Source organism: Scomber japonicus, chromosome 10, assembly GCF_027409825.1.
Source record: "Scomber japonicus isolate fScoJap1 chromosome 10, fScoJap1.pri, whole genome shotgun sequence".
NCBI classification, from domain to species: Eukaryota; Metazoa; Chordata; class Actinopteri; order Scombriformes; family Scombridae; genus Scomber; species Scomber japonicus.
In genome coordinates, this window is record NC_070587.1 from 22,774,556 (window position 1) to 22,800,774 (window position 26,219).

The 26,219-nt window shown below is 42.2% G+C and overlaps 1 protein-coding gene across 3 annotated transcripts in view; it reads left to right on the plus strand.

The window, feature by feature from the left end:
• Positions 1-26,219, plus strand: part of LOC128367021 (intermembrane lipid transfer protein VPS13B-like) — a 326,938-nt gene that overhangs the window by 145,806 nt on the left and 154,913 nt on the right. For all 3 annotated transcript variants that reach the window (XM_053327805.1, XM_053327806.1, XM_053327807.1), the window contains exons 22-24: positions 6,555-6,688; positions 22,567-22,801; positions 24,004-24,221. In XM_053327805.1, coding sequence (XP_053183780.1) covers positions 6,555-6,688; positions 22,567-22,801; positions 24,004-24,221 — 587 coding nt within the window. The remainder of the gene's footprint in view (positions 1-6,554; positions 6,689-22,566; positions 22,802-24,003; positions 24,222-26,219) is intronic.

Sequence of the window (26,219 nt, forward strand, 5' to 3'; positions counted from 1 at the left end):
TATGTAAATGTAAATGAATAGCTAATACCCCTGGTCACTGCATCTGACCTTTTGTTATTGTTCATAATATGTGGTCTGACTAAATATTGTGATGGATGGTCTATAGAAACTTAGACTTTTGATTTCATTTTCAAAAACAAAACACACGAATGATCATTTTACTCGCATCACTGGTTTGTTTGAGCGTTGCCCGGCAACATCATCACAGAAGTGTTAACGGTTGTTTTCGTCTGATTATCCTTTACAAGAAAGGCCGCGTAGCAGAGACTTTGAAAACAAGTCGTTTCTCCTCAGTTTGAGGTCGATTTCTGTCTGCCCACACAATTACACCACAAATTGGTTCACATAAAACTAGCCTCTAAGTATTTTCTTTATTTGTCCCTAATGAATGTTCTTGTTGGCAGCAGCACCGCGTTTCTGATCGAGAGCCTCGCAAGTCCCGAGCTTCTCATTGTTCTCTAACATCTACCAGAGTAATGATCTCACTTGCTTTCCTTTTCAATCCTAAAATTAGCCGTTGGCGCTCTGAGAACATACTTCTTCTGCTGAGAAACCTATCCTCCAATCTGGCCGCGCTCCCCAAAGGTTGGAACGAGAACTGTTGTCTTTTTTCCTGTCTGCTAGTGGTCTGCATGATGGGATTAGATGTAATTTTCCTGTTTACTGGGAGAACCAAAAAAAAAAGAGAGAGAGAGAAATGGAAACATTTGCATTGTCCATACTGTTAATGTGCAAAGTACAGTAGTAGACATTATCTGGCGGTGGTCAGTGCTGCACTTCTTACAAAATCTATCCTGTGCTGATGGCTTCTCAGTGATCTCAACCGTAGTGTGTCAGCAAAAAAAAGCGAGGAGGAAAGAAAGTCCCGTTTTCATGGTTGAGAGACGTATACTGTGGAAAGACCTAAATGAATGTATTTTGGAGAAAGAAGCAGCGGAGAGAAACTAATATATACACGCATACACGCATATATATGAAAGACTGAACTTGAGGAGAGGACTTGAGGCAGAACTACACAGTCATACATTACTATAATCCAAGCCCAAGTAGCCTGATGGAAGTCAGGCAGGTTTTTATTGGCTGCTGTACGCTTTTCAGAAGGGGATAATATTTTCATTGTGGAGTTTATATAGTTTAATTTTTCTGGTAAAGTCAATAATTTATCAAGGTAATGATGGTTGGAGTGGGGAAAGAAAACAAGAAAAAGAAGGAATAATGAGATAGGAGCCCCCCCCCCCCCCGAGAAGAATGGTTGTAGTCTGTAGGGGACTTTACGTGCTAGATTCAAATGTCCTTGGCCTCTCCACGCCGATGAGCCCACACAAAACTTCTCACCGACTCCAGGACAGACGGAACAGTCTGCGGGGAATCAATTTGTCCTTATGTATCCCTTTTTCTGCTTTTCGTGAATGATAAGGGTATTAGGCCTTGTGGATGTTGGCTGCAGATTTTGAGGTTGAAGTGAGAGGAGCAGAGAGGGAAGCTGGGGTTGAGTTGTGGTTCATCAGACACAGCATGGATTAGTGTTCAGGCTGGAGGGGGGGGTTAGTTCGGAAGACAGGGGGGAACAGGAGGGGATCGGAAATCGGGTTCAGACGATTCCACAGCGGATCTCTTAAAGGATCTCAATGTCACAGAGAGAAGACGCGTCCTTTTGTTTTCGTTCTTTACGTGTTGTGTCACGGTCTGGCTGGCAGAAGCTCTCCTCTCATTTAGATAAGTATCTTTACTGAATATAGTGTGGATTGGATAACGACACTCTGTTCTCTGAACTCTCTGATGGTAATGATGATGAAAGTGATGACGATTTCATGGAGAAATGTGTGTGATCTCCTGGCTTTTTTCCCTTGCCAGTAACATCAGAGGCTCTCCATATGCCTGAATTGAAACATCTTCCCTCTACGATTACTGCACCTTCACTGGTTAGGGGACTTCCTAAAGCACAGCTGGCAGAAAGAGAGATCATGCACATCTGTATGAATTCAGTTTGTGTAGAGAAGTAGCAAAGAATAAAGGGGTAAGATAAAACTCTCAAAACAGCCAACCCCCCCCCCCCCCAGTCTCCCTAACCTTCATTCCTCACTTGTCCCAGCCAGCCTGGCCACAACATCCCTTTTTTCGTAGCGGTTTCAATAGTGCCGTAACAAATGGAGTCACATAAATATTTAAATAAACAGCAACTTGCATCCAAAACAAATAGGCGGGCAGGTTTATTAAAGAGCCCCATTACTGCCCCTGCACGCAGCTGTAACAGAATATACAACACTTCAACTCACTGTAAACCATTTGTAATAGGGAACATACCAGAAAGATAGCGGGCGGCATGGAGAAATGCCGAGATTCCTCAACGAGGCTGCTTTTATAGCTGAATTGCACAACCACTCGGGAAGGACATATGGGTACTTCATGCCATTGTTGTTTTGAAGACTGTTAAATCTGTAGTGGAGAGTTTACTGGCTCTGTTATGTTGTTAGTGTTGTGTGATTCTGGATGCATCAGAGTGAATTGTGTGTGTGTGTGTGCGCGTGTCCCTGTTCGATTTTCTAGTGTGGAACGCACATTTTGTATGATGTGCGATTTACACTCACCACACCACACGCCCTCGCACATTTTTACAGCCATGTTACTCCACTGCAGTGGTGTTGTGTTGTACATCATGAAATGAGGCAACGCCGATTTGCTTCTCGCCTTAAAGTCGACGTGTTGTAATGGGGGCTCCGGTCTCTGTGTTTTCTCTGATCACTCGACACATGCTCAAGCATCGGGCTTCAAAAGAGCCGGGCTCTTTTTCGCTTGCCGGGAGATGTGACGGAGCCGTTAAAGAGGATGGATAATCGCCATCAGGACACTAGAATGTTTATAGGGGACTGGGCTGGCAGCTCCACACACTAGCTGAACAGTGAGAGAAAGAGAGAGAGAGAGAGAGAGAGAGAGAGACTGGAGGGGAGTGGTGGAAGAGAGTGAGAACAAAACATATGAGGAATAGAAAAGGGGAAGGGTGTATGGTCAGAGTTTGGCCAGTGAGATATTAGCCTAATGGCCTAACAGAGGGTGAAAATGAGGACATGGCTGAGATGGCACGAGTCAGGGGGAATAACCCCGCTCTAAGAAGACTCTCAGGACTTGTTAGGCCTGGGCAGGTTTAAGAGCTTTGGGCGCTCCTGTCATATTTCTCTTTCATTTGAATTTAGGCCTCTTGTGTTTTCTCTGTCTTTCTCATTCTCTGTCCCTGCCTGCCTGCCTCGCTCTCACTCTCTTTCTCTATCCCCTCCCTGCAGAAATGGCGGGCGCCAAGTCACTATAACAAGATATGGCAGTTTCATTCCAAATAATGACCCCAGGATTAACAAACAGAGTCCTGGAATGGTATTTAAAACAAAGCGGAGAGCTGTATGCAGGCCGGCCTTGCATTGTTACTGCCTATGCTGTACTTTTAACACACTTTTTGATTGGCCTAACAGACTTTCTCTGGGGAAGGACTTTCACAGCCTGGCCAACCCCCAAAAGTAAAAAAAAAAAAAAGACTTAAAAATAAATGATCAAAATTCTTTCCTTTCAGGTCAAGGTTAGCCTTAAGGTCTAAAGGATTAGGCCATAGATTTTAGATTAAAACTGCAGCCAGTACCAGCTTTGAGGCCTGGCCAAAAAGTAATAATCTTAAGAAGAGTGATGGGTTCCTCGAGAGCAATGACTCCGATTAAAGTTTTGATGGCAGTATCTCAGATTTGAGGTGAAAAGGTATAGAAGGTCAAGTTGTTTCAACAGAATTTAATGGTTATCACTCTACCTGCCTATGTCTTTCTCTGCTCTGTTCTCATGCTGCGTACACATGTGTTATTGCTCACTGCATGTTGTGCGTTATGAAATTAGTCACGCAGGTTTATGGGAATGCGTACTGCAGGTTGCCGACAGCACATATACTTACAATATCTGTCATATTTGTAAGAATGCGTTTAAACTCAAAGGAATTATAGGGGTAATTTTGAAGGCATACACACACACACACACACACACACACACAAACAGCCAAGTAATCTCCCTCTTCTAAGTCATGCACAGTCCACTCCACCCTCATACTAACACACTCATGGTGTGTAATGGATTATTTTGGTAAACCAGAGGGACTTGGTACAAGTAAGTGCAACCAGGATTTATGTTCCCGAAGCTCAGAAGGGTGGTCTCTGTTTACTTTAAGATTTCATCAATGATGATTGGTGAGGGTGTGAACTCATTTTGGGATCTGTTCGAGTGCTTTTTGGTAGTGTTTTGTCAGGGCAGTGTGTGTGTATAGTATATGTTCGCCATGTATTTTCCGATGTGGAAAGGCACGGTTTGGTGGGGCAAGGATGTATTCCGGGTATGGGGGAGGATAACCAGGACACTGACGTATGCACTGAGACTGTGGTATTGCCAGTGGTAACCACCAATGGAGTTAAATCAAACACACCCATATTTACACAGAAGTTTCAGAAATGAGTGTGTGTACAGACATTGTTGTCCACACGGGTGCAGACTTTGATTCATGCACAAATATAAAGATGCAGACAAATGCGGACACACTACATTTTAACAACCCCCAAATAAATGCATACACACACACACACACACACACACACACACAAATGTATACACACAGGGCATGCCCAGTCCCTGGGGTAACGTCTCCCTCGTCTAGACAGCTAGGCCACAAGACAGAGAGCAGCAGCCACAGAGCTCTGTCATGTCTATATGGATCCCCTGCAGAGCTGAACAGGAAACCGTTCTCTAATACAGTGTGACAGGAATATTCTAGCACACACACGGCCCTCTACAACAAAACACTATTGACAACCCAATGATATCACAGTGGTTTATGCAGCACTCTCTGCACATTACTCAATGAAAGACAGTCCCATGAAACACAATCTGTCCTGTCAAAGTCAATTTTTGCCATCTGTGACTATGAGCATATTTAGTGAAGTATAAGGACATTTTAAATTGGTTGTGCACAAGGCTCACAGAAAGGATGTGACTGATGAATAAGAGTGAGGGAAAAGGTAGATTGGAAAATATGGGTTGACAAATGTACAAAATGTACAGTGCGGTTAAGGTAATGTGTATAATATGTAATGATGCAACACTGATTGTAGGCATCATGACAAATACAATCCATTTCATGGTCCCCAAGTGCCAGAGGCACCTGGATGTTGAGTGTGAGAAAATGCTGTTAGAGAGTCCAGACACGATGATCTCTACCTTCAGTCAGCTTTCCTCCACATAACACACACAAACCTTACTACATGCATGCACCTGTGACCTTAGTCACTCAGCCTTACAGCCACATGCACACACACACATGCACACACACACACACACACACACACTCTCTCACTCACACACACACACACACACACACACACTCCCACGCTCCCACCCACAAGGTTTAGGCAAGTTGCCATAGTAACCACAAACCAGGGTAACTACCTAGCCTTTTGTCCATTGCCTCTGCAATTCACTCCTGTTGCCATGTCAACACGTTTGGCTGTTTTAGTGATATTTGGGAGCGTGGTGTCAGAGGAGGCACGGTGGTGCCGTGACATCACCCCTGTTTCATGACAACTGTGGGATAGAGCTGCTGAGCAAGGCAGACCTTTAAATCATGGAATATGTCTTAATGTGTCTTCAGAGAGACCCCCCTTCCCTCACCTCTGACGCCCTGATGGTTTTAACATCCACAGACCTCGGGTTAACCTGGTAGAATGTGTGTTCTTTCTGTATGTCTGTCTCATTCTCTCATTGTTTCTGCTTCGGTATCGTACCTCATACTCAGTTTCTCCTTTATCTCTTTATCACACTAACTGTCTCTTGAACACTGAAGATGTGTTTTGACCCTCAGGTTCATATGGTCAGTGAAAAGGCTAATAGAGGGGGTTGTTGCTGTGTGATTTGTGTGCTTGGCTGTTGCCATGAGTGTCAGCACAGACAATTGGTCTTCGTCTGGACCACAGCAGGCGCACTAGAAAATGTCATGTCTAGGACACACTGTGTGTGTGTGTGTGTGTGTGTGTGTGTGTGTGTGTGTGTGTGTGTGTGTGTGTGTGTGTGTGTGTGTGTGTGTGTGTGTGTGTGTGTGTGTGTGTGTGTGTGTGTGTGTGTGTGTGTGTGTGTGTGTGTATTCTCTCAATTCTCATAATTCCCTCTCCCACTGTAGGAGACAAGAAATCTGAGTGCCAACATTACATCACCTCAATGAAGTGTCAGTTGAACATCATATAACATGATACTGTACAGCAAATGAAAATAACAGTGAACTATGGAGAGAGTTAAATAAAGGATGGGCAGGACAGTACATTTTCTCATGTACCATATATTAATTTTATTAATATTTTACAAGGTGCTACAGCACTCTTGCGGTAAAGAGGTTATTGCAGCACGAGACCATAAGTTTAAACAAATCAAATTCACATTAATACTTGCTGCGCACACTACTGGAAAGTGATACACCAGCAGGACACGACTCAATGACAATGTATGAATCAATGTCATTTCAATATTTCACTTTCTCTCTTTCACAGAATCACGTCCCCTTTCCATCCCGATGAAGGTGATGCCCGACACCACTGCAGCGGAGTCATGGACGACCTCAGAGGAGAGAATGAAGGAGCTTATTGCCCATGCCTGGGATGCTGTTAAACGCCTTACACTACAGGTACCAATTCATGCTCTCAACTGCTATAGTTGTACTTAGAAAGAGAAGCAGGTACTTAACACTGAAGGTGTCTTTATACTCCAGAATAGCGCATCAAGCCCCCATGTTAAGGAGAGTCCTCCCTGCTGAAATGTTTTGAGCTACTCTCTGAATTCACATAATTGATATTAGCTTCAAAAACCTTCACTTTCATATCTATCAATGACTCACTGTATTTCCCAAATCTACTTCAGAAACTATTAACCCCTCTTCCTGTCTTCCTCTTTCTTTCGTCTGGTACAGCAAACTGAGGTCTAGCTCAGCCCAACCCAGCTTAGCTCTCTTTGTGGTTGTGGCTTTCAGGAACCTCTGTTAGCTGTTAGCCCATTAGCCTCTTTTACATTCAGATGCATACGTAGTGTCTCATGTCCCTTTGTGGCAAGCTGACTTTCTGGTAGACTTGCCGGCTGTCTGTGCCTGACTGTCAGTTAAAGTTTCTAGCTGAACAGTTAAGTGTTCCCATTGTGTGGCTGCTTGCTGCATCTTTACTGGACCAGTTAGCAAAGCCCACATCCCAACCAGCCCCATCTGAAGAACAGTAACAACTCTTTGTTTTTCATTTATGACAGCCGGTCTATAGTCCAAAGGTATAAGGTTAGGTTAAGAAGGGTATGAATTTCTTCGTGGGTTTGAGTTGGCAACAGTAAACATCAGAACTCTGTTAAAGTGTGAAAGTTCTCATGATGAGAGACCTGATGTCTGTCTTAATTAAATGTCAAACCGGATGCAGAGGCGTGCAAGTATTCTTTGACTATTGGTTTTCTCTGTCAGCACACACTTAGACTCTAACAAGGTTTTAATGTCACAGGTCAGTACAGAGATCATTATTTAACAGCATTATAGTTTTATATCTTTTTAATGGTGGACTAGTATATGCAGGGAGGTCATCTCAGGTACAGAGAGGTTTGGTCTTACCAGGGTTATTCCAGGCAAAAGAGATAATATGTTGCAGAGAATAGAAGGTGTAGGTAAACAGATAGGTGTATTATTCTGTGCTTGTAAACACTAACCAGTGATGCAGAAGTCCAGCAACCAGTTTTAATCCCTCTTGAATCTCATTGCTAGGACCACACAAACTGATGTCAGTCAAACATGAAAGAGAGCATGACGCATGCGAATTGAAATAATGCTCCAGAGTCCAGGTCCCATGTCAGCCCATTGAGCTGTTTACAGTACTTCCACAAAAGTTAACTCAACCCTCTAATAGTTTGCCGAGCCCGTCATTGCCTCCACTTTCCTCTGTCCCCTTCGGCTGTGCGACTGGGACCACACCACGTACTGTAGCAGTAATTAGGAAACAGTCTGTCCTGTTGACATGGGAGTGGAAGCGGACCAAACCGAACAGCCCAACAGCTGGTACCCCAGGCCTTGGATATCCCCAAACTTAAACCACTCCATTTATTTTAGTGTGGTGTAAACAGAATACCTAATGGCTCACACTTCTGCTGCACATGTGCCCAATTTGGCATTCGGGGCTTTCTTTCCGTCTTTTACAGAGGAGAGAGGAACAAGAAGAATAGAGGCAAGGTGGGGGAATGAGATTGGGGGAGAAAGAGTTATAAAAGTATTTATTATTCTACGGCTGCTGAGACCACTTAAAGCTGTTTAAACAGAATAGAGACACGTGATAGTTGGTGATTGTATAAATTGTTTTGAAAAAATCTCATAGTTCTAATTTCAGATTCAGTCATGATGTTTTCCCGGTATGACATGAACGCTTTCACCGATTCACAACACGAGGCAAGGTAGAGGTCTTGTGCAGTCTCTAGACTTCAGCTTCGTTTTAATAGGAGTTAGGTAAGAAAATAGTGATAACACAGAATGGAAAAGGTACAGTACATTTGGTTTACATTTGCAGCTGTGTTGTCATTTATTCCACCTGCGTCAGCAGATTACAAAACAGCAGAAATGACTGGGAATAAAACGTGGTATATATTTTCATTTTAGTATCATACATATGGATCACACATTTAAACTGAACTAGGTCTAATGCAGTTTGCTGCATCATCCCTTATCTTACCTCAAGAAACCTAAAAAAATATATCTGTGTAGGCAGTTCTGTCCCACTGCACTGTGCAATTCATTACAGTGACTCTATACTTGAGTATATCTTATGTAATGTCTTAGACACATATCCCACTCAAAGTCTAAAACTAGAATAGCAGCTGGAAAAAGCAGAACATGCACTGTTTCTATTTGTAGCTTTCTGCTCTAAAAACACTCTTTACACCATACTTGTCTTTTTCAATGATAGGCATACTGTAGTTAGCATTGATTCCTGGTGATGTCCCGTTATGCGTGGTTAGGGCACAGATTATTATCTGAATCCATGACTGTCACGCTCTATCTGTGGTTGAGTGCTTGAACCAAACCCCAGAAATGATTTTGAACCGTGGCTCCTCTTTGACTTTAAATGCAAGGCATCCCTATCTCTCTCTGTTCATAAGACTTTCTGCTCCTGTTACATCACTAGGAATGATGAGGCAATTTTTACCTGCCAGTTAAAATGACCGAAATATCATTTGTAATTCATTCAAAACCATCAGAGAGCTTCCATTAATGTCCTCAAAGAACTGTCAACGATAAAGACAGATGGACAGCTAATGCTGAAAACAGACAAACTGGCTGGCTCAAAGAGAAACAGTTCAGTTTATACATATAGCTTTGTGAATCACTGCTCGGAAACATGTGGGTCCCACATTCTTAAACAGTAGTTGATTAGTTTAGATGCTCTAGGAAAGATGGACTGAGAGACTAAGAGAAAAACAAGCCAGTATCTGTGTCACACCACTGCAACAGGCATGGTGAGGTAAGAAGGTTATACCATCCAAACTGAGCCCCCTCAGGTCCAAGGTGGTTGAGTCTCCTTGACATTATGTTCAGCACAGATCATCCGTGTTGTGGACACAATGACGGGACAGAACACAGAGTGTGTGTTTTTCCCTGATGAGGCAGCTAAGCGTCTTGGTAATGCAAGGCCATAATATGTGTAGGTGGTGTTATTTTAGAAGTCACTTCATATTAAGACTGAAAGGCAGTGCTGCAACTGTCGCCGTAGCCAGAGTGAACTGGCATTTCTTGAAATGGCCACTTGCCCTCAGCCGTGGGGTTCTGACCCTCTGTCTCACTCCCTTCTCATGCTCCAACATATTACTGTGTGTTACTCTTTATATATAGTACATCTTTAGAACTCCTCACTTTACCCCCCTTGTTTTTACCTCGTGTCCTACTCAGTCGCTTGCGTTTCTCCCCCTTCTTATTTCCTGCCTTCCCCTGTTCCCGCACCTCTCACCCTTACCCCTTTTTTCGTGCTGTCATCTCCCCTTCTCCTCCCCGTTCTCCCCGAGGACACCCATGTTCTCTCTGTGCCCTGATAATAATTGCAAGTGATCAGGACGGTGATTCTATTTCAGGAATTTTGCAATAATTCCTTCAATTTAACACATGAATGTGTTCAGCGCTGGCAAAGGAGCACGTTGCTACCAAAACTGAAATGGGATCTGCTGAAACAGAGAGACCGTTGCCATGGAAAAATGAAGTAACACTGCTCCCTGCAGCTGCCATGCATTAATGAGTAGGATTTTTTTTTTGAGAGAGAGAGCGAGAGAGAAAAAAGAGGAGAAAAAGCAGTGGGGTAGAAAAGGTAAAGTGATGAAAATGAGGGGGGAGGTTGGGAAAAAGGGAGAACGGAGAAAAAATGGGCAGAAGGTGAGCTTGAAGGCAAGAGGAGAACGAGAAAGAGATAGAGAAGGAGTATCATGTGTGCTGTATGTTTGGTGTGGCTCACATAGAGCTGGCCAGATGGTTTCCATGAACAGGATCTGACCCCCGGCTGGAGCGTTTTCTGCAGGCACATTACTTCATCCTCTGCCCCCCCCCCCCCCCATCCTATCATCCCTGCATTCAACACCTCATCCTCCCTGTCTGTCAGATCCCACAATTTCCAAAAGATTTGCAATTACAACTTTTAATTTGTGTGCCACTTAAAACAGTGCGTCTTTGAGCATTGTGGTAATAAATTGACAAACATTGAAACTGTGCACACATGACGGTCCATTGTCATCTAAATCATAAACTAAACATTTTTTGTAGATGCTGAAACCTTAGGCACAAGTGCAAACTTCCATTCATTATAAGTAACCTCAGTGTAAAAGAGGTAAAGCCCCAGCTCATTGCCATAAGTTACTAATTGAAAGTTCAGATTTCTTTATGTATTTATTTACTGTATGTATTTTCTTTAAAGCTCAATGTTTATGTTTCTGGGCAATTCAGTTGAACATCCATTAGAATAAAACAGATGTAATAAAAATGCAGTTAAATCTCACCCTTACACACACTGCATTCTCTCAAACATATGCTTTTTTTTTCAAAGATTGCAAGCTTTTATTACTTTAACGCTGGCAGTTACAACACACATTTGAACCATTTCAGCAGAGTAAAGTTGAAGGAAGGAAGGAAGGAAGGAAAGAGAGATAGAAGAACAAAGACAGATACAGGGGAGGTACTGAGGGAATAAGAAGGAGAGAGCGAGAGAAAGAGTGTACATTCTCTTCTGATTACACACTTATCCTCAATGGTATCGTCCGATCTAAATCAAGACTCCTCATTGTAACAGTAGATGGTAGATGTGTCATTAGCTGTTTACTGGGTGAGAACACACTCTTTGTGTGTCTATGTGTGAGTGTGTGTGTCATGGGTGCACTAGTGTACATGTGGCATGAATCCAATTCCATCATCTGCTGCTGTGTCAATATGCTGATGACCTCACAGCCATTATAGACGCGCACACACATTTGACCCTCTCACCGGACTCTGCACTGGAAAAGCGCTTACAGGATTCTCTTGTGTCTTTAACCTCTTGAACTACAGAGGCCTAGAGACCTGGAACTGATTTTCATTAGGATAAAAACTGCGGCATGCAAGTACAAAATTGTCACAGCAGCCTCAATTTCCAGATCAGGATTTTTTTAGTAATATCAGGGGAAAATTATGTGCCTTTTTTTTTTTAACCCTGATCTCGGAATGTGTTTTGGAAGGCTTGTTTGGAGGTGAATCTGTTTAAAATGTTGGAACATGCATCCACCCTTTGTCTTGGGACACAAGTGGAAGCCATGCCAAACACAGGTCAAATCAGATCAGCTGAGGTTCAGAACAGCCCAGCATGGCCTACTTGATTTGGTCACAGTGCATAAATCAATAGTGGTGAAAATGCGCCAACGTTAGCCAATAAAAGTTCTTTTCATCTGCAGTCCATCACCGTCTGATCCAACTTGGCCTAGAATTACATACTGCATAAGATAATCACAGCCACCTCCACTGACTACAGCTAGCCCAGAGCAAAAGTGTCTGCCCATAACACTACTGTAGATAAACCCAGCTAATTTCATATATCTGACCAAACTACAGTGCAGCCTGATCAGCATAAGTCCTGTATATGGAAGGGCTTTTGTTGAAGCTCTCAGCTGCATAATGTATTTTGCTTATGCTATCCTATGGCTCAGCCCATTCCAGCCATCACTCCATTCCCATCATTTCTCTCTTCGTTAAACTTCAGTAAGCCACTCAATCCTAAATGTCCCTGTCCCTGCTCAGCCCAGAGGTCATAACTACCCTCTCCTTAGTGCATCCTTAGCCCTAGTTTGGCTCGGGTCACCCTTTAGACCCCATCTGTAGTGGCTCAGCATGTCGGGGTGGCTGAGGGGTGAATATTTGAGATTGGGGGTGGTAGCAGGCCAGGCAGGCCAGGCCAGCCACACTCCTAAGGCCACTGCTGGATCAATAAACGCAGCGATCAAAGTCGCAATTAACCCACCGCGCTAACACAAACAGCCGGGCCAGCAGAAACAAACAAAGCCTTCATGTCACCTAAAGCGTTTATTTTTGCAGATTTCCACCTCGGCCAGGGAGACCTCCAGCGCTTGTCAGCTTCTGTAAGCAGTGTTAGCAGAGAGGAATGTAGGGCCACAGGGATGGCGAGCTGCCTGGCCTCGCTGCCGTGCCAGGCCACGAGCTTATTGCTTGCGGTGGCATGTGGGTGAGACCTAGCCTATCTGTTGTCAGGAGGCATCACGCTTAAATGCCTCTCTCATAGACATCAGGGAGGAGAGCAGCTTTTCTGAGGTCGCAACAAACTTAATGTGTGTACATCCGCGCACCACAATGCACATCTGCACAGTCTCATCCTCAGATACACACATTAATCATCTTAATTTACGGGGAGACACTATTTACACTATTACACCCGCTATTCCAAATGTGTTTTTGGACAGAGCTGGAAAATGCAGGAGGATATAAAAGGGGGAGCAGAAGGTTAACAGTGGGTGGGGAATCCAGAGAGATTTGAAGAGGATGGGGGTGGAGTGGGGGGGGGGGGTTGCTCTGTGGACCTTCTGTTCATCCACACAGTGTCCCGTCTGGTGCAGGCACAGGAAGATTACATTTGGAGAGGTATCAGGTTTTTGAAAACAAAGGGATGTGTTTTCCGCTTGCTGCCGATCCTTCCACTGAGATTTTTCTGCTCCAGAGTTGCAAATGTTTTCACCGGGGATGCTGGGAGGGTGTTTCTAATTTCCTCTCCTCTATCTCTGGGTGATTTCCTGTGTGTCGTGGTTAGCTTATTATTTGTGTGTGTGCGCGCGTGTGTGAAAAAGAGTGTGCGGTTAAGCAAAAATGAGAGAAAAATGTGTCGGAGCATATGCGCTCGAATGTACAAGTTTCATGCGCCTGTGTGTGCACTTCACGTGTTGTGGGGTCGCTCCGCAGAGAGGTGATCTCGGCCTACGGGGTTTGTGCTTTCCTGAGGTCTGTTCAGAGCCGGGGCCTCGAAGTTTCTCTTCCCCTGCATGATATGAAAACAAAGAGCCTTACAGCGGATCTGACCGCAGCGCCACAGGACAAATGTCAGACACATATTTGACTGTCCGGGTCCAAGTTAGACGACTGTGTCAATAACTCTGTTTAGTGCTATTAGAACTGAAAATATATTTCAAGAAGAGTAGGCACAAAGAAGCATATGTCCGTCAGATAAAATAGTCAATAAATAGATCCAGATTTATAAGTTTAGGGGCTCAGTTTGGACTTCTTAGTCAAAAAGTGGCTTTTACACAAGAGAAAGCTGGTTCGCATACTGTAGTAAAAGCTCCAGCTCATCCGGATACGGTGTATGAGTCACTGATCAGTGATGCATATTTCTACTCTGTTTTCAACATGGAGCACGTAGTCTTGTGGTGTGTAGTGATTATTGCACAAATGTTAGATCTCTCTGTCAGACTTTCTAGTTTTCCTGCAATCTGTCATTACATGTCTGAAACATTTATCTGCCCCCTCTAAGAATGACTCTGTGAGAATACTGTAGTCACAGCTGAAGTCGCTCCTCAAAGGCTGTCCTCGGTCTAACTCGCTGCTCTGTCATTTACTGGCGAGGCCCAGCAGATCCGAAGAGCCTCCCGTGGTTATATAGGCCATTTCCACATGGCCCCAGCCTTTTAAAGCCTAAGTGTGTTTGGCCCTCAGCTTCCTCTCTATTAGAACCTGCTCTGCTGGAACCAGATAAACCATCTTCGCAAAGACTCAAGGGGAGAAATGCGACACAAGACAGATCATGCACTCCCACTGTTGCTCAGAAGAGGAGAAAGCAAGGGACACTTTTTTGGGGGTATTAAGATGGAAAGATTTGAAACAGGGTCCACACATGTGGCTGGATTCTGAATGCTATCTGATGGAGAGGGGAAGTGATCAGGAATAAAACTGAGCAGAACTTGCCACAAAAAATGTAACAATCCTGTGTTCAGAACTCTGTGATGTGACGCCAAGCGGGGATGAGGAGCAAGAAATAGACAAAAAATGTCTTTAGGCATTTTACCATTTAATCAAAGTACCCTCCAAGTGGATATGTTTCAAGCTTTTTTTTTGTTCTTCTGTCTCTTTTCTAGTAGTATTTATTTACTCCTGACAGCATATGCTAGCTTCCTGATCCAAAATCCAGACTGAATTACTGCCTGAGTGATTTTACATCAAAGTGTACGAAGATCCTTGTTTATTTAGAGGCCTAAGATGAAGGGATCAATGCCTAAATCTCAGGATAAGCAATGGTCACCTGCTAAATAACCCAGCTGTTAGTCAAAAACATGATATACAGATCCCTGTATTATTTCAATCTGGTAAATCTCTGTAAACCAATGGCAGATATTTTCTCTAAATACCAGGTATGTACTGATGAAAGGCAGCAAATGAGTAAATTGCATCAACTGGATCAATATAAGTACAAACACACATACTGAATTGCTCTGCCTATGATTCTATGCCAAACAGCAGTGTTCCTGCTTCTCTGTATAAATCATACTAGAGTGTCCCTGTCATTCTAGCCTGGGAAAAACCTTTTGTTTTGATTTCACCCTCAGGACAAACATACTTGGGTGGAGAGAGATGATGCTCGGGCTGCAGTGAGCTTTTTGTACTGAACTCAATGCCCAGCTGTACTATTGGGTGGGGGGTCACTTTATGAACTTGAGCAGTTCACTGCTGTTGCAGGTGCCCTCCTTCAGAGGAAGCGGTAAGCACAGCGCCGAGTCTCAGCAAGGATATTAAAAAGAGAAGGGGGCTCTCAGAGAACAGAACTTGTTTGAAGAAAAAGAAGACGGGGGATGTTAATTCAGGTGTTTTGGCTTGAGGCCAGAGGGTTTTTATTTGATTTTTACTTTTTCGCTCTGAATTCAAGTTGACTTTTGTTTTGCTTTTTAATGACTAATTACTGCATTTGCAAGAGGGAACATGATCTGTGATTTTCTGTGTATGTTTAGGTTTGCATGCACAGTATGTGAACATGTAAGCATGCTTATGATGTATGTCTGTGCGTGTGCTTTTTTCTAAATGTGTAAGTGTGTCATTTGAGCATGTTTTTACAGTTAAGGCCCGGCACGTGCAGCCTCATAAGGAGTTGATTGGCTTCAATCTTTTTTTTTTTACGGAGATTTCCTGGTCAAAATTGAAAAGTGTTTCCGCCGTTTTTGAAGTATATTAATAGAGTGTGCTGTGAGTGATACACACCCTGCCCCTGAATACACACAGACACACACTCAATTCCTCAATGGTCTTAAATGAATCTATCATTAGAGGCAGTGGGCTCCCATGCAACTGACAGTTCACTTCATTTAAGTATGCTGAAATATTTAGTTTCACTTTCAGAGGACATGATGTCATTGGACAAAAGGAATGAGAAAGCATGGCTCTTTGACTCATCTTTTCACAACTGAAGCTTGTATACTGTCATACCTGCCATTCTTAAACTTCTCACCAACAGTAGACTGTTGAATCCAAATCTTTATTATAATCTGAGGTCCTTCTCCTAATGTGGTACAGCTCCAGATACCCTTCCCGTAATCAGAAGAGCATGTGGAACCCAAACGATTGTAAAAACAGCAGCCACGCAAACTCACACACTGACACACAAATGTGCTGAGCGACCACGTGCTGTATTTACTGTTTGTTGTACCTGAGTCATTGCCAGAGGCTGTGTATCTGTCATTTTTTTTGTTGCTGCACTTTATTCCACATTACCCCGAATCCCACAGAGGATGAAGTTGTGTAACAGATATTCCACACGGCAATTACGCTCGTGACTTTCAACTATTATTTGTGCCCATTTCTATTTTTAAATTCATTTTAGAATTTTTTCCTTTTGCTGCACTTGGATAGCTGCCTTTCCATGGGTTTACCCTCATAGAGAATACATTTCCACTATCCTATTATGGATAAAAATATAACTTCGTTTTCTGAGCCTTGTGAGTGGCTTTGTGAGTACAGTAACACGCTGCAAATGGCCCCCTCACTTCCCAAGCATGTGACGGAACAAACTGAGGTTTTTTTTGGTCAGCCTGGCATACCTGTTAGTTTCCCGTCCTGTCACAGGACATTGTGCATGCTTTCTCTCCTTTCGCATACACACACATGTACACACACACACAGAAAACATACACAAACCTGGCATGGCCGTCAGCTCACAGTAGGGGGACATTGTCACACAGGCTAACTGCTTCCAGTGCTGTGTTTATTGGCCTGTTACAGAGCTGTTAAACACAATTGTGGGGAATACCAAACATGACCCTACGTAACCTCAACTGAACTTTTACACCTGAAGTTGTGACATGAAACACACACATGCTCTCTCTTTCCACCTTGACCTGTGATTACCAACACCATTTGGTTATTTTCTTATTTTATTTTTTTCGCCGTGTATGCAACCACACCATTACCCCCGAACACAAACACTGGATTTCCCTCCAGCTCCTTTCCTTCAACCTCTCTTGGGTTTTCTTTCCTCCCTTTGCTTCGGTCACAACCCGTGTATACAGACTTTCCACCCTCAATCAATGCACGGTCATGGTCAGGGACCTGGACACCGACAGCCAGGCTTCAGCAGTGAGAGGGAGCAGAGGACAGAGGCGTATGAGGGTAGGGTGACAGAGGGGTAGAGAGTTGGTCAGGGAGAAGAAATGCTGTCAGTGGTTTTGGCAGCGGTCAAAGCAGTGATGCATTTGGGACATTCTGACCTCAGACTATTCCTCTCTTTGGATCTGTCAGCGCTGCTCAGCAGTGCCAGCGTTCCCCTTTCTTGACCTTCGTTACCCCTGTCATCTTTGTTTGGATAGCGTATGTCTCTCTCTATGTGTTCATGCGAGTGTGTGCGAGAGTCAGAGTTCAAACATGAGACCACAGAGGGGGAGCCATGGAGAGGTCCATGAGGTTAACTAGGATGACCTCCTGTTAGTGGTAGCTCAGAGTACAGGGTGATTGTAGGCAGTGTCAGAGGGCTCAGAGTTTACCTTCCTATAAGTGGCACACAAGCACACAATGCAGGATTAACATTTCTGTCTTGTACTTTGACTGCATTTAAATCCATCTACTGCAGAAGGTTTCATAAACTGTTTTTAAATGACTGGTGGTTTACTGTGACAGAAAAATTGGATAGTTTCCATGGAAAAGACATCATGCCAGTAAACATGAATTCATGTGGGTTGCAGTCATATTGAACATTCATGTTTTTTGAGTCTCATGCAGTGTTCACATATAGTGGGAGCAGGTTGCACTTTGTTTTTGAAATGTTTTTATTAATGAAAATAAATCAGAACCACCATGGGTCAATAGAGACTACGGGGCCTATTAGGCTATTTCTTACAGCTGTTACAGTAGCATGTATAAAATAATAATTAAATAAACATGAATGAAATTTGACCAGTGCATTTGAAGGAAAATTTAGTCCATTTAAAGAATAAAAACTCTCAGCTAGTGATGTCAAGTTCATGCCTTGTATTTTGTCACTTGGACACATAAGAGATGTGATCATATACAACACAACAAAATACAAATTTAACATGCCAAAATGAAATCCCTTAATGTCCCTTTCATAACTGTGAATTATCCCACGTGATGATGATGCCATGTGACTCTTTTGAATGATTAAAAAACATACTAAATGGCATTCTTGGTGAACCAAAGGACATGAATTATGTACATTAGAATGAGATGTATAGTTTATCTTATTATCTCCACAATGTATTTGTCTGGTCTATTAAATGTATAATATTATTACTGAGAAATAGACAAACAAAAGGCACCACATAACAAGTGATTCAAAAACAGATTTGTCTTATATGGATATTCCCCCCCCCCACACACACACACACACACAAATTTTCCTCTATTTTCTCATGAACTACAGTAGTCCGTGTACTTAAAAAATCTGGCACTTGTGTCCCATGATTATCTCTCACACTGTGTATTTTGCTCCAGATCCACATGCAGATTAAACATTCCTAAACCTTTTCTACTATTAAAACAACACATTTAGACAATTGTGCAGTCTTGGCAGAGATTTGCACTCCCTGAGTGATTTTATTTTGATTTTACTTGTTTACCATATTTGTCTTGGACACAACTTCGGCCAGTAACTGCGTTGCCTCACGGAACAGATACGGGTTACAATAAGTATTTTGTTCGTGGTCTCTCCGGCCCCACAGATTTTAGCATGATTCAGTCTAAACCCTTGTAAGATACTAACCACTAGTACAGTTCATATCTGTTTGGTATTTCCCTTATCTTTGTGTGCAGTCATCTTTCTTCTGGAAACTGTGTAATTTGGAGTCAGATATTACTCAGCAGCTGCAGCTTCTGATCATCAAGAACTACCCACTTCACTGTTGTTCATATCTACCCTGTTGACCTAATCGCTCACTGTAGAGAAAAGCAAATGTTGCTTTATTCATTCCCTCGCCCTTACATGGACTCATGCACTGTTGCCATTTTGAATTACAGCATGTTTGTTTCAGTTTTTTTTTGTTTTGTTTTTTGTGGCTTTTATTAGCTGTCACCAACAGCGTGGAGAAGAGGAAAAAAAGGAGAAAAAAGCCGACCAAAGATTAGTTTTGTATCACCCAGATTCAGGACTGACATGCCATTTTCATTTCCATGACATACTTAGGCCCTTTGAAGCAGTTTCAGCCTTTTTGTCATAATGTAAACATCTAGAAACTGTGGTCTCCGTGCCCAGTGAATGCCATTCAATTGTTTCACTATTTTTCCCTCTCTTGTCATCTGTGAGATGTTATCTGTTTATTGTCAGCATTTCAGCGTGTGATGTGGCAAGTCTCTAGCTACCATACACTTGACATCATCTTTGTGTTGCCATGGGGAACAACAGCAAAGTCTTAAGCAAACACCATTAAGTGTATTGCATTATGTTTTATTGTACAACCTCACTGCAGCAATTATGAAAATACCTTTTATGGTATGTTCAGATTCCAATCAAGATTGCTGGATACAGCTTCTGGTGGCACAATCCTGTCCAAAGGGCACCCCCCTCCCCAAAAGAAAAAAACAACAAGTATATATATAAATATATGAATAGGCCTTTTGGCTAAATTGACATCTCTCTAAATAGTTGTAAACATAATCTCACATAAAAAAAATATCCCTTAATTGCATAATGAATGTCCTTTATGGCAAAGAGAATTAAAGCTACAACTCTGTATTCTCCAACACCAGTTTCCTTTAGTGTTTAAGCAGCATGCACCTTCATCATCCAGCATTCATTTTAGTGTTTAATATTTTCCATGATTATGTAAAGAAGTCTGACTTCTAAAGTTTGATATATGGTGACAGATGTAGTCAACCATCAGACACAGTATAGGAACTCAAGTAATTAAGGTAACTTTAGTCTGGCCATTTACATTCTATATACAGAAGACAAGCTGTGCGCCGAAATGACTCATTTGAAACAGTAAATGTTGAAAGTGTAAGTTCGTTTTCCGTTTGTTATGATTGAACTTAGTATGTATATTATTATCTGATACGGTAATAGGGTTAAACTTCCACATGTACACAGAGACACACTCGCACGCATACCTTTGAACTACATTTTGCTTTTGATCCTGAATTTAGTCTTGGAATGACCAAAAATCAGTCAATGACAATTTTGATTAGTTTTCATTATTTTAGTACTTAATTATGCAACAATACCAAACATTTGCAGGCTAGAGTTCCCAGATTTGTTTCCATGTGAGTGTAATTTGAATACTTAAAACAAATGAAACAATATTAACTCACATCTCTGGCCTCTGCTAACTTGTAATAAACATTTATATTTGTTTCATTTAAATCATTGTTCCTGGGTTTCCTTATGTGCTTTCATGTTCCTTGTAGTGACGCACCTATTGTTGTATCAGCCAATAGCATATTTCAATAAATATTTTTTGATGATTAGAATTAACCCAAGAAGAAGAAGAAGTAATGTGTAATGTGTTTGAGTAAACCAAGATGTCCAGAAGGAGTGCATTAGCTTCAGGCAGTGAGCTCAAGGTGCAGACCAGAGTCACAGTGTTAAACCCGCCGGTTTCCGTGTGTCTGCCTGCTTTACAGCTTAACCCCGCTAAGATCTGCAGCAGACCAGGCAGTGTCAATGGATTTTCTTCCTGCGTGCCGGCTCTTAAAAAGGCCAAAGCCTTATGTGTCAGTGTGCAAAAGTGTTCCGATTTCAAACCCCCCTTTGAAGAGTAATCAAAAGAGGAAGCGGCGTGAGATGAATGTGTAACCGTATCTCTCCGTCTTTCTCGCCTTCTCTTTCTCTCCTATTCTCCATCTCTCTCTCCATTTTTTTGTCTGTTTCTGCGGTTCTTGCCATCTTTCTTTCAACTCACGTCAAAGCTGGGAGAACTGGCCTCCGCACACAGGCCTGTCCAGGCCATTCCAGCAATTGTGTGTGTTTGTGTGTGTGATATTAGGAGATGACTTAAGCTTGAGTGTGTATGCAATTTGGATTTGCTTGTGTATTTTACACTGAACATTTACTACAATATCACTATCATAGCCCCCAATGGATATAGACTTTTTTCATATACTCCAAAAGTACTGTTTAGTACCAAACATTCACTCACTGACAGACACACACAGTACTTGTATAACTGTGTGGACTCTCATGAAGAAGAGATTAACTAACTCCAGCCCTTAACCTAAACTGAACTTAAACCTTGACTAACCTTGACTCTAACCTTGATATTAAAACCAAACCACCCTTTTGAAGATCCGGCCCAAAGTGAGGAGCAGCCAAAATGTCCTCACTCCCAGTGTCTGAACTCCAATTGGTCACACATACACACACATGCACGCACGCACGCACGCACGCACACACACACACACACACAGAGTATCTGACAGCACCTGCTGTCTGCCCCCAGACCCTGTACTCCTCTCCGCTCTGTTAACTGGCCTTTTAAATCTGTGCAAGTATAATGGAAAAAGACAAAGAAATATTAAAGCCCAGACAGGTTTAACACTGTTCACACTCTAACCCCAAACTGGCTACTGGTTACTGACCTAATGGCTAGTAAACAGAAATATGTGTAACACAGTGCAGCTGAAATGGGTCTCAAACCCTTAGTTCAAGAATAAACTGTCAAAAGTGCCTGAAGCTGTGAAAGCTGTTCTTTTTGCTTGATATAGAATTTCATATTTTAAATGGTGTTAAAGGTGCACTATGTAGAATTCAGTGGCGTCTAGCGCAATGGACTCGGCAAAAATGGAATATAGTATTTCATAGGGCTGAGTACCAAACTTCAGTACTTTTATGGCTTTGACCAAATTGCATTGTGACTAGTAAGTATACAAAAAATCTTCAGTAGTCATTCAGTACAACATTTTGATACCCAACAGGAGTGGAAGTGTCTAGAACATCCCACTGTAACTTATTAACATAAACAGCAATGGTGGAGGCAGCAACAGTCTCTACAGTGGTGGTGTCACGCTAAGATTAGCTTCATTAGCTTCATTTCACCACTTTGAAAGTGACTGTGGTAAATAACTGCTAGATGGCATTAAATCTTATACACTGATCCTTTAAATTGAGATTCAGAATCTCAAGTTATATACATTAAGGGATTTATCCCACTGTGCAAGTAGTTATGACACTTAAATACATAATAATAGAACATAAACAGTAGTGGTCATATAACAGACAAAGTTTAGTTTATCATTAGCATCAGGAGAACAGCATGTATGACTTAATGTGGGATGGACTGTTTCCATTTATAAATCAAGGAAAGGTTTATTAAGCATGTTTAGTCTTTTCCAGCAACACCCAGCATTGTGCACACAGTCTTTATTAGGTCCTTTCCACTGCAACCAAAGGCATCTAATATTGGCACAAAGCAGTGCTCCTTGAGCACTTTGCTCATGGACAGCTCATTGAAAACAATTTAAGGAGCCAGAGACAGATGGTGATCAATGATCAAGTGACACTGAATTAATTAAGATGATTTCATGGGTCATTTATTTTTCTCTCCCCTGTCCAGTTGGAGGTGCAGCCGTGCTGTGTGTTCCTGCCCAATGACAGCCTCCCCTCCCCGAGCACCATCATCTGCGGTGATATTCCTGGCACCGTGCGTAGCTGGTACCACAACCAGGCTTCCATGCCCGGGACTCTAGTAGTCTGCCTGCCCCAGATCAGTGTCCTCAGTGCTGGGCACAAGTACATGGAACCACTGCAGGAGCTCCCCTTTGTGGTCTCCAAGCCCATCTTGGAGGAAGGTAGGTTTTCATGCTGTATGTATCTTATGAAATCTCAACTTAAATGACTATGATTAAAATGCTGGCAGAAGAACACACACTGGGAACACCAACTGACCTGACGTCTAAAAGACTGATTTGAAAGTTTAAATAAGAAAACAAAATATTAGAGTATAGAAAACAATGATGGTGATAGGTTCATAGGTTAAAAATGGGAGTCTTAGAAAGTATATTCAATGGGTGGACAAAATCTACAGAATTACGAATGAATTTGCTTTTATTAATAATTGAAATGGATGGTTTCATAATAGTAATGGGCTACATAATGGGAATTCATCATCATTACAGCCTTTTCAACACTGAGCAAACCTTTGACCGACTACTACTCATTTACCATGACAAAAGACAAACAAACTTAAGTAGAGCAACTTTGAGAGATAGATCTTGCACATGTGGTGTGCACACCTGGTAGAGTTGACATAAGCAACACCCAGACAGTTGAGTAGTGTTTTCTCTTTAGAAGAAGAAAAATAGGGGGGACCCTCCTTTTTTTTCTCCCAACTCTCCAATGACATCAGAATTGGGCATACGGATTTCAAAAACGGAGAAGAAAGAAAAACGACAGCAAAAACAGTGACATCAGCAGCCTTGTCAATGTTGCCGTTAAAATTAACAACCCATGGTTTTAGTAATTCATTCCTATGCTTTGAAAAGCTCTTCATCTCTCATTTTTAATGCCCTGGATCAAAGCATCCTGCCCACGGTGCGTTGGAAATGTACTCTTCATGGCCCCGTGCTAGCCAACAAGTTACCCTTCCGTCAGATGGTCCTACCAGGGTCGGCAAGTTGACAGTTCAAGTGCTCACAGTGTGGCATCTTGTCTCAGACCCACAGATTTCACAATGCTCTACTGGGTGTATGAGGTCCTTTTTGGGACACTTTCTGATTCCATTAAATTGACTATGATTGTAAAGGTAAGTGGAAGTCATAATGGAGTTGTTACAATGATTTCTATTCCTGATGTTTTAATGTACTGCCTCTCTTTGTCTTCCTCTCAATTTCACAAATATTTGGCTTGCTCACTTTCTTGCTCAGTCTCTTCACATCCTCCCTACTCTTAACCTCTGCCAATATCTCTCTATTGTACATTTCTCCCACAGTTTCATTCCATTCCCACATTTTTTCACACGCCCGTCTTTTCCCTCTCTTCTATTGACCACCAGGTGATGCCTTCCCATGGACAATAAGCCTGACTCAATTCAGCGTGTACACTCTGCTGGGCCAGCAGAGAAGCCTAAGCCTGCTGGAGCCTATGGGCTGTACGTCCACACTGGCCGTCACATCCCATAAGCTGCAGAGCTGTTCTGAAGGAAGACACTCCTTTGTAGTCTGCCTCCATGTTGATCTGCAGCCCGTCCACGTCAAGTGCTCCAACCCTCAGGTCAGTCAGACAGATCTGCATCTCACAAAGTAGTCATCACAATTACATGTATATTTATACTAATCATCCTCTTATAAACTTTGCTGAAATATGAACACATGAACCCTGGCAGGAACTGCCCGCCTCCGCAACATTGCTCTGATATAGATTGACTCCGATAAACAAAGTGCCTCATCTTCTTACCTCGTATGATTGTCATGAAAATGAAAGTATAAACAAGAGAGTGTTGCCTTGTTTGTTTTGGTCAGACATTTTTGGGTCTGTGTGAAGGAGAGCAGGGAACCGTAAGCTCATCATCATCATTGTTTTACAGGGTGTTATTATGTTTTGGGGAGAGCATGATGAATATAGACAGATTGGAAACGGAACATGTTTGTCTCCCGGTTAGTTCTCTGTGTTGTTTTTCATTTCGCTGTTACAGCGATATAATGACATCTACATGTACCATTACACATGTTTTGTTTTTTCTCAATTGAATTAGCTCTATTGAATTAGGCTCCTCTCTAAACACTTAATTGGGGCGACCTTTCGAGTGGTCACACTGTTAAATGTCTACGACCACAGTGATGAGCCATGGTGATATTGAGGGGAATTGGTACCAGAAACCAAATGAAAGGCCTTAATCTGTTGGTGGTGAAAACTTTCCCAGAGATGAAGAGGAGAGCTGGTCGTTTATTGAGGGAAAGTTTCTTTTCTTTTATTCTTCTCTGTTCTTCTTTTCAAATGGAGTGCCTGTGTCTGGCAAAGCTGGGAAGGCTTATTGCGATTATATGAGGAGTCATTATTAGTTTTTGGGTCCAATGAAAACTTTTCTCTTCTCTTCTCTTCTCTTCTCTTCTCTTCTCTTCTCTTCTCTTCTCTTCTCTTCTCTTCTCTTCTCTTCTCTTCTCTTCTCTTTTCTTTCAACTGTGATTTCTCTGCTCTTGTGTTCCATCTGTTCACCTCCCCTCTCTCCCTCCTTCCTCTGTGTAAATTTCTGACTCGAGGGGGGTTATAAGCTAATACCAAAGCAAGCCATGCAGCAGCCAAGAAGTGCTGCCAGAGCAACCCCACCCCTCCAGAACAAAAGGGACCTCACACTACTTAGTCCTCTTTCTAATTAGCATTGCCATTTGTGGGAATGTATATGGGGATGTCAGTGCGCTGCACAGTTGCTGCCCCATGAGTGCCGCCAACATAGTTAGATGAGAAGGCATGCTGATGGGTGTAGAGAAAGGGAGGAGTTTGGGTGGTGGAGCTGCATGTCATTTTGAGAGATTCATATAATTAACTCTGTACATACTTGATCAATGTTTATACTGCATGTAATATAACCAGACATTTCTATTGTTCATGTTATTTATCTGATTCTGTTCATGTTTACATATCATATTAAGTATAAATTGTAACATATAGCTGCTTTACATTTTCTTTATGGTTTTGTAATGTGTTTTTATTTTGTATGTAACACTCATCTGGTGTAATGTGAACCTGTATTTATTTCTACTGATTCTTACTGTGTGCAATGACAATACAAGTTGTACCTAATCTAATCATACGTACACAAAGAAGAATGAGAGATTGGCCTCCACACTGCATTTTTATGACATTAAATCAGATTTTCCAAAATATGCAATGGATTACCTCATGGCACAAACGAAGGTATTCTTGAGCCCCTTTCAGACATGCAACTTATTACATTAATGTGATGGCAATTTAACATGTCGATCTCATTACTGAATAAGTGCCCGAGTTACTTTCAGTTAAAAAAAATCTTACTGAGTCAGACCAAACATTTTCATATCACTTTCAACACAAGTCTGAACTGAATGCTGTCAGAGTAATGCAAAGACTACAACAGCACAAGTTAAACCTGTACAGAGGGCCCATTAACATCACTGTACTGTAATACATGAATTATCTCTGTCATCATCTCTTATGCACAAATGTCCTGTCATTCATTGCATGTGCATGTCAAACAGCAAAATTTGTTCTTTAATAACTTAAATTGAGAAAATT